Here is a 10,167-nt window from a genome sequence, read left to right on the forward strand (position 1 = left end):
TCCTATTTGGGGGAAGAACTTTCCATCCAAGATATATTTACTTCCAATTATTTTAATTCAAGTATAAGGTAAAAGATTTTTTTTTCTATGATATGTCCTGGCATTACTCAAGAAATTTAATTGGTTCTTACCTTTCTGATCAATAGATGTTATAAATATGTAGACTATTGTAAATGGTGATTTTAAACGTTATTTGTATTTATTTTACTGCTTTATATTGCTGTTTTTTAATTAACTTGTCAGATGTTTTGAGTGCTTCTAAAGCAAACAAGGCATGTAACATTTTTGAACATAAATACATTATGCATGACATTATCCCTATCTCTCTTACTTTTATCATTTTTTTTTCAAAACAGGGGCTTTTGAATTTTCAAACTTGTCAATTCATCATTTGATTACTAAACCAGGAGAAAACGTCACTTTTGAATATCGGTCTAACTCTGATGTAGCAGCGATTCAAGTGACATGGGAAAGAGTGCAACCTGACTGTATAGATTTTATAATCCAGTGTGTGGATTCTGAAATGCCAGTCTATGGTTCAGATTATCAAAACCGTGTAGACTGTATCTCTGAAAGTTCGATTGTACTTTGGCATGTCACAGCTTCTGACTTTGGAATGTATCGCTTTTCTTACAACAAGGTGAATGGAGAAAATGGAACTGGCTGGATAAAACTGATGATTAATAGCCATGGTAAGTTAAAGGTAGGCATATAATGATGATTATATTATCATTATATAATTATGATTATGATAATGATGAGTCACATAGCCAGCCAGATGTTTAGAATGGATTTGGCCTTTTTGTCCATTTATCGAGTCCTTCCCAAGGTCCTGAGACAGGAGATGTTGTCATTTAATAATTTTAAAGGTATTGTTGCAGGATGTAAACTGTTCCAAGTAAAGCTGCACTTTGCAATTGACTGATTGTGATTTTGTCAATTCTGATGGTGTTCAAGTGGATGTTTTGGAACTGCACTCAAGGCACCTGTTACTATTGGTCCTGTCTTTGGTTTCTTTTGCTACAGCCATTCTATTTGCAATCCTTCTTTATATTTTGTGATTTTCCCCCCAGTTCTTTCTCCTCTATGCCACTGCTCCAGATATAGCAATGTTTTTGTATTTCTTACCAACAATTGTTAAGCTTGGAGTGTTGTGTGGCATGTGATTGTCTGTTTGAATTCTAAAGTCCCAGAGCACTTTAGCTGCTTCATTTTCTATTACTTTTTATTTTGTGGTCCTACCAGTTCTTGCTTGTAGGCAAGTGGTATTTCTTGCAGATTTTCCAATGCACCACTGTTGCTACTTTGTCATGCCGTTGTTTGTAGTCACTCTGTGTGATCTTCTTGCAGGACCTAACTAGGATGTTCACTTTTTCTTCAGCTTCTTTGCAGAGATGGCATTTGCTGTCTTATAGCTGTCTTTCCAGTTCTGGCATTGTATGTGTTTGTTCTTACGGCTTGGTCTTGTGCAGCCAGAATTAGTCTCTCTGTTTGTTTTTTCAATTTCCCTGCTTTTAAACATTGCCAGGTCTCTTTGCTTTGCCTGCTGTATTTTTAATCCATTGGCCATGTAAGACTTTGCTTTGCTAAGTCTCCTTTCTATTCTTCATTTGGTCTTTCTTGTAGACCAGTTTGGTCTTTTTGGTATTCCATAAGCCTTCATGGGATACTAGTTTCAGTGTATCTTCACGTCCTTCAGATATCCTTCCAATGTCCTTTTTTCTTCTTTAACTATCTAGCAACATTCCACACCCACCAATTTTCCTTGGTTAGTATAATCTAGCATGATTCATTATCATTATTTTTCTGTTCACTATTCCAGCAGTATATCCAATGACTGGAGTAGCCCAGGTGTTAATTGCCTTGTTTTTCCTCCACTGAGTTTTTACTTTAAGATCTTCACTTTTCTGATGTATTTACTACTAATCTTCTTGACTTCACTATGCTGGATGTTGTCATTATTTATTTTGGTTCGTCACATAGTCAGCCAGATGTTCAGACTGGATTTGACATTTTGGTCCACCTATCAAGTCCTTCCCAAGGATCTGGGAGAGACAGATGTTTAAAAGTATTGTTGCAGGATGTAAACTGTTCCAAGTAAAGCTGCCTTTTGCAACTGACTGATGATGAATTTGTCAATGCTGATAGTGTTCAAGTGTTGCTCAAGTTATTTTGGGATTGCACCCAAGGTGTCTATGACTATTGGTATTACCCTTGTTTGCCTTTGCCACTGTTTTTCTATTTCTATTTGTAGATCTTTGTATTTTGTTATCTTCTCCAGTTCCTTCTCTACTATTCTGCTTTGTCTGGGTACTGCCATGTACACTATCCAGACTTTTTTTGTCTTTCTTATCAACAATTATTAAGTCTGGGATGTTATGTGGCAGGTGCCTGTCTGTTTGAAGTCTAAAGTCTCTTCATTTTCTATTACTTTCTGTATTTTATGGGACCACCAAGTTCTTCCTTGCAGGAAAATGGTATTTCTGGCAGATCTTCCAATGCAATAACAATATTATTATTATTATTATTATTATTATTATTATTATTATTATTAATATTATTATTATTATTATTATTATTATTATTATTATTAATATTATTATTATTATTATTATTTACACAAAAATGTGAAGTCACAGCTACTGGTTCTTTAGCTGGGGTTGGCCTTCATACACATTGAGTTCTTCCCAAGAACCTAGGATTACTATTTATAATTATTAAAATATATGTGCCCACTCCCAATGACTATAAAACGCTTTCTCTATAAAAATATGTTAGCAAAACCTTCACAATGCTCTTAAATAAATATATATTAAATCGTTCTGTGACTGGTAAACAACTGAAAAATGAAGAGCATGAAAAAAGTTAAGCGCATTATCTTTGACTGAATGGTTTAAAAGTAGGCAGGAAAGGAAATGTTGCAAAAGTGTTAGGGAGGAAATGTTGCAAAGGTGAGAGGTGTCAAATCAAATACGAACATATTACTGCATCCTATTGCAAAAACCTTTTCCATCAGTTTAAGCAATGAAGACTAAAGAACCAGATCTGTGTCCTGGAATAACAAGAAACCCACAAGTCACACTGATGGAAACTCCTTTAAAAAGAAAAACACAAAATCCCCTTTTTGCATTTGAAGAGCACTGTCTTTTGAATGCTAGACATCAAATTAAGAAAAGGCCAAAATAGTTATATCCACGCTTAATTTTTTTTTCATAGAAATAGTTTTCTCATGGCTCCCCTGGGTCGGGTAACAATTTGCTTAATGCAAAAAAAAAAAAAGGATTTACTGTACAATGATACCTTATATCACAGCCTATTCAAAGAGTATTGTTTTGATGGCACTTGGACACATTTTCCAAAATATTCAGGCAGAGGTTTTTCATTGCTGTGATCTTTTCCAATTACCAGCAGATGCCACAAATTGAACACACTGCAAAGCAAGCGTTCAGTATGAGTTCTGGCTCATACCCAAGAATATATTCTACTGTCAGAAAAATGTATCTTCTCTTCTTTCTGCTTACAAGCTTAAGCTCTTCTCTTACAAAATGTCTTTGCAAGAATATCTCCCTATTTTTGCTGCCCTTCTATTGATTTCCATGTAGAGTTGCTCCCATTGCAGCTGAATGGGCAACTTCAAACCTGAGGTCCAGGTATCTTGCTCAGAGACTTTAAGTCATAACAGGACTGGTCCTTCTCCACTCTTCATTATCTTCTCCTCTCTTTCTTGCTTTCTTTCACTTGCCTTTTGTATTAATCCTCATCTTTGCTTCCACGTTTCCCAGCAATTTTGGCAAAAGAGGGAAGTAGCTAGCTAGCCAAAGTTGGTAAGAAAGTAATCAAGAGAAATAATGGCATCTCCCAGGATAGAAGGACTGAGAAAAGGTACAGAACACTTTGCGCAGAAAACCAAGTGAATATGAACGTAACAATTCAAATATTAGTAGCAATAGCAGACAGCGACAATAAAGTTGTAAGTCCCTCATAAGTATTTTTGCTTATTGAGCCACAAAATATATAATTTTGTTTGTTTTTAAAATCAGAGTGCATCCCAATCAGAATAGAATGGCTGGTACAGAAAATCGAGGCAGATGTCTCTTTTCACAGGCTGCTCCATTGCAACCCTGATGCTTTTTCCTTATCGTCAGCCACAGCCATTCTCAGATGTTGCTTTTTTTCACTTTTCACATGCCTCATTTATCACTTTAATGGAATAAGTTTCATTGTTTGCCAGCAGTGATCTTTTGGAGTTTCTTTGCTCTCTGCTTGGATTTCAGGACTTTTGTTGCTACTGTGCTGCCGATCCTGGTTACAGATAATATGAGTGCTAATCCTCTAACTGCGTGGCAGCAAAGTCAATTAACAGCCCTTTAAAAATATATATTTTAAAGCAGCCTTTGCTGGTTCAGGAACTCCAGTGTTGTTGTTCCCAAGCAAATGACATAACGAAGGGCCAGATTCTGGAAAAGAGTTGGGATACTTGAAGGTGGTGTCACTGGATGCATTCCTCTTTTGCAAGAAAAACTCGAGGAAGTCACACAGAGGTGGACCTGGTGCTTAAGCACCCCACACCTTTGCTTTGTCTTCCACATGGCTCAGTGCTTCTTGCTGTCACGGACCTGTTCTTACACTTTGTGTGCTTAGCAAACATTGCAAAGCTTTTAGTAGCGAAATACCTAACAAGTGGCTCTACCTGCTTGTTTGGGTTGAGTGTGTTGGAACTGACAAGCTGTCAGTGTTTCTTCTAGAGAACTGCAGTGGAGGGGCAGTGAAGGGTGAAATCACTCACCTACATGTTTCTAGGACTAAACTTCAAGGCAGGCTTAATAAGTATTTCCTCCCCTGAGGGATGTCAGAACAGGTGATTTGTCTCTGCTTTCCCCATCTTGTTTCTAGGAGATAGGGCTGATACATTAAAACTGGTGGAAATTTATGCCTGACTTGAAATCCTGAGAAAAAAGAAAAAGAAACAGACCCTCCTGCTGTTTGCATATCAGTCACTACAAAGAAATAAAAAGCATCCAGACATTATTTGTTCTTATTTTTTTTAAAAAAATCTGAATAAAATAAAACAAATAAGGACTATAAAATCATGATCATTATGAAACCAGATTACCATTATGCAACTTTCTTATTGGCTTTGGGCCAAAGCTGACCATTTCTTTTGCAGAGTTTGGATGGGGCGGGGGAGATTGAAACCATTTTTTATACACCATGTCTTCATTCCATATCTTGGATGCTCCAGAATATTGATGAAGATACCTTGATAAATTTCTATTGACTGCTGAACTTAAGCGAACTCTAGGTAATGATTGCAGGGTTTCTGTTATGATGGACTCTGAAGAAGATAACATGCATAGGGTTAGGCAGTACCCAGCACTAACCTTGTGAGTTCAGGCTAGGTAGCCAGTCAGCCAATCTTCTTTCTCTATGCCAATTCTGAAGAAGTTCTTTGAAACTGGAGGTGTGACAGAAAAGATGTCACCCAGCTTAGCAAAGTGCTTTTTAATTAATCAGCACCTGGACCAATCTCAAACTGTTCCCTATCTTGGGAGGTCATTTGAAAACCCTGGACTGTACAGTTTTAGGTAGGGAGGTCCTGAAATAAGACAAGAGGGGGCTGGAATCTGAAGGCCCTAACAGCAGTTGAATTTGTCTAAGATTTCTTGCATTTTTGAAGGGAACACTTAGGGCCAGAACCCCTAATAAAATTCACATCTTACTATCTTCATTCTTCTGAAATGATTCTGTGGATCAGGACATCTCAACCTTGGTATGTATAAGAACCACACATCTCAAAGTTACCAAGTTTGAGAAACATTTTGCTAGATTCTTCTACCTAGATTAAGTGAAGGACATGATTTAGCTCTGCAAAACACAGATCATCGGTACTTTATTGTTTTTGAGACTCATTGCTGCAAATGAGTCTCAAAAACAGATTGGGAAATATAACCTACTATAGGATTTTATGTGAGGAAAAGGAGAGAAGCATTAATTCCCATCTGATTAGTTACAACTCCATTAAATCACATTTTCGTATGCTGAGAAGTATTCCAACAGAGTGTGTTGGCTCTTTCAGCTTTTGAAGTCACACACTAGTGACATGCTTTATTCCCATGGATAGCTTTAAGAAATAGGCTGGAAACACAGTCTTTCAGCTTTATGTCTCAGACAGTAGTATAGGAAGTTAATAATCAGCTTTACCTGGATTTTTAGAAGATGAATTTGATAAGGTTCTTCAAGACAATTGTTATCTTCCTCAGCCTTTGAGATTTGAATTTATATGAAATATAACATAAAGTCTACCTTCCTGCAGGCTTTCTGTTTTTTATTTAAAGAAACTAATCCTTAAAAAAGTGTCATAGATTCTCTAGGAGTTCTTATTAAGAGATAGTATCTAAAGCCTGTTTTAACATAGAAAGCAGAAATTTTTACTATTTGCTAATAATACAAAAATGGAACATCCTTAATATCCGGTTCTCAGATGACTATCTTGAAGGGTTTCTTCTTTGTGAAAATCCTTGATACAGCATTGGAGGCAACATTCCCCCTCCCCTTTAACGCCTCTTGAAATGAAACTTAACATGTTTTGAAAGCTATCTGTGGTCGATAAACCTTCACTCAAGGTAACTCCATATTGTAAGGTGAGGAAGAGGAACTGATGACTGTACAGAATTGCACTTTCAAGCATTCCTTCCAATGGGCCATACTGACTAGCACTGCTAGGAGCAATCTCAAGCTACATCTAGAGAGCCACAGGCTTCCACAGGTCTACTGCCTATGACAGTATTCTCAACTTGACAGCTTTAAGATGTGTAGACTTCAATCCCAGAATTCCCCAGCCAAGGCTCCTTAAAGTTGCCAAGATTGAGAAAAACTGGTCTAGGGTTATCAAACCCAATTATCTAATAGGAACATGTGCCAGGAGCTGCCTAAAGAAGTATGTAATGATGCCTTATCAACAAAATGTAATGTAGTTTGAATCTTTTCATTGCATTGGATGCCAACAAATTATTTCTCTTTGTACTTAGAATTCATATACAGGGACTAACTCATGGAGTTTCTTCTATAAGCACTACATGGCTGTAAGAGTGATACCATTTATGCTCAAAATGTCAGCTATTGTGGATCAATTTGACTTTCTAAATTGATTACAATGAGATAATTACAATTATCTCAAAAGATAAGTCATTCTTCTGTATTCCATACTCTGGTCTTCTTGTCTTTCTCATTTCTTCTCATATATTTGAGACTTCCTTATACAGAGCGTAAGTTATTTGAAATGTCTTCCGATGATGTATTGTTCAGAAAATCAACCTTTCCTCTTATTGATTATATTTATTGTATTTCCTTTGTAGCACCTTTATTTACTAAGCTGCATATGATTTTTATTGGAAGTGCTGCCTTTTTAATCCTGGTTATTGTGGTTATACTTATATACAGAAGGTAAGATATTATTCTGTACTATAGCAGAATGCACCCAGTATGCTATGTCCCCCAAATCTGAATGCTGTCATGATTTCTAAAGCCTTTTCTGTAGATTATCAAGTTAATGTCATGCTGATTGCCATACAAGGAGTGATAACTATGTTGTCTTTTCTGGAAGTTGTTACAGTTGGCATAGAAGCATTTAGGGGAATTATCTTGCTGATTTTTGCCAAGGAAAAAAGTTTTTCATGCCTCAGTCGTAGCAATTGGTTGAAAATGTTCAATTACAAGTTAGTTAATGGACCTTTGCAAACACATAAAAATGTGGCTTTTGTTCCAGGCTTATCTTTCAGACTTTCATTCTGAATAACACTAAGAGTCTAAAATTGTTCTTGTATATTTTTATTAGAATGTTTCAATATTTATTTATTTATTTATTGGATTTTTACCTTGCGGAGAAGGGCGGGGTAAAAATACAAAACAAACAAAAAGAGATAGAAAGTAAGATAAAGAGAAAAAGAATAATAAAACTATGCTTTCCCTCTACCAAGTAATTGTCATCTTAATATTTTCCTCATTCTCTTCATCTGTTCTTAATCCCTGAATCTTTAATTCAGTTTTTTCTTATTTCAACAAAAAGTCCACATAAGATTTCCAGTCTTTTTTTAAAAAGAAAAGAAAAGAAAAAGAATAATCTTTGTTGGAAAGTCTGAAATTTTTGATGGGATAGATAGGGAAACTACAGTGCCAGAGATTTCAGTTAAGTTGATTGGTGTAATATTTTACTCATCTACACATCCTGATTTAGTTGTGCCATCTGAAATAAATTAAGTTTAACAATGATAAAAAGAATTAATAGTTAACAACCACAAAATTATTTTTGTTCATTTAGTTGTTGTGTCACCAAAAAGAAGAAAAGGATTAAGAAGATGAGAGACTACAAAACTACTTGTAGACAGGTATGTGCAGATGGCAATTGTTTCGTTGGTGGACTTTAAAAAAAAAATAGTTTCCAAACCAAAGGATCCAAACCATATGGAAACTATTTTTTAATAACTGTACCAATTACAATGTGAAACTCCTGACAGTAGCAATGACTAAGGGGATTGACAGTCTTATTAATCAGGCTTAACACAAGGAAAAGGGGGTTAGATAAGTACAGGTAGTCCCCGAGGTACAAATCTAATGGAGCCTGCCCATTAAGCTCGTAAGTCAAAATATTTGTCAAATAAATCAGACTCAATTTTACAAAATTTTAAAAATTCATTAACGGAATCAAATGGGTCATTAAAGGAGCAAAGATCTGACTTATTATTTCCTCTGATGGCTGCCTGAACTGAGAGACTTTTCCCGTTCCTGCTGCTGGCCGCCTATCAGCCGTTTCTGGTTTCAGGAACTAAATTGCCTTCCAAGCAGGCAGCAGGCTCTCTCTTTGCAATGCGTTTTTTTTTAAAAAAAACAAAATCATTTGTTGTTAGGCAGCTCAAGCTTCTTCAGAGGAGTTTGGATTTACAGAACTCTACGACTATTTAAAAAAAACAACCTGTTACCACTAGCTTAAGCATCTCCAGCTAAGCATTCAGAGGCAGATGGGGGTGAGGTTTACAGAACTGTTGGCTTGCAACAGTAACTGAGATGGAAGGGACCGTGAGATCATCTAGTCTAACCCACCGCTCTCACAAGAGATATTTCTGATAAATGCCTATCCAGTCTCTTCTTAAAAGCTTTCAGTAATAGGGCACCCACAACTTCCAGAGACAATTTAAATTTAAAACAAACTACAGGAATATATGCTAATCTCAAAAATAAAAGCAAGTAAACACAGCATTACAGAATGCTTTGTGAGGAGGCTGGCTAGCATTTCTACAAATACTGTACATAGAAACACAATAGTTTGCAAAGTACAGTACTTAAAAAGAAAAGCAGTTTGCAAGCACAGCAACAAAAAATTAAAATACTTACAGAAGCAATTCTAGTCCTGAAGCCCAGGCAGCAGCAGATTCTCCACCAGCACTAACAAAAAAACTTGGCACCGCCTCGGCTTTTGTTTGGCCATGTGACCAGGGACAAAAAAAAAGCCCTGCCTGCTTCATAACCCTAACGGCCCAGGCAACTCACAGAGCTAAACATGGCCACCGCTGCAGCAGACACTGAATTCAAGTCACATGGCTACATAGGCCTCTTTTTAGTCACAATTTTGAATTTCTAACATAAGTACCCTTTCTGAATGAATTCGTTTTTGTGAAAATTTGTTAAATAAACGTTCGTACCTGGGGGATTATCTGTATATAGTAGACCTCACATTAATGATTATATTAAGGCAGGGTTCTCTAGATGCTTTTTTCTCAAAGTCTTCTGAAGAGATGACCTTGCTAAGGGGGTAAGATTGAAAGATTCTTGTGGTCCTTATATATCATGTTTAGGAAACATCCCGTTTCTTTCCTAGACTCAGAGAATTTCATTAGTCCATTCCACTACATCTAGTAGCTGGACAAAAAAGGGCATTTTTAGGATAGATTTTTGTGTCAGAAAACTAGTTGTGCATTTTGGGTTCAACAGCTTCTTTGACTAGGATCTCATTGGGGAAAGCACGTCAATAGATACTTGTTGCAGGGAACAATGGTGAGAATGGATATATCTTCAATTTCTACTGCTGATAATCAGAGGTATCTGGATGACATCATGGACCAAGGTGGGCCTTGGCCTGATCCAACACAGTTGTTCTTATGGTCTTAGGATAAT

At 36.5% G+C, this 10,167-nt stretch overlaps 1 protein-coding gene across 1 annotated transcript in view; it reads left to right on the forward strand.

Moving 5' to 3' along the window:
- Positions 1–10,167, forward strand: part of CD226 (CD226 molecule) — an 18,847-nt gene that overhangs the window by 4,826 nt on the left and 3,854 nt on the right. The window contains 3 exon segments of the mRNA XM_015818249.2: positions 357–692; positions 7,356–7,443; positions 8,318–8,384. Coding sequence (XP_015673735.2) covers positions 357–692; positions 7,356–7,443; positions 8,318–8,384 — 491 coding nt within the window.

This window comes from Protobothrops mucrosquamatus, unplaced genomic scaffold (assembly GCF_001527695.2).
Source record: "Protobothrops mucrosquamatus isolate PMUCROS unplaced genomic scaffold, P.Mucros_1.0 scaffold707, whole genome shotgun sequence".
NCBI lineage: Eukaryota > Metazoa > Chordata > Lepidosauria > Squamata > Viperidae > Protobothrops > Protobothrops mucrosquamatus.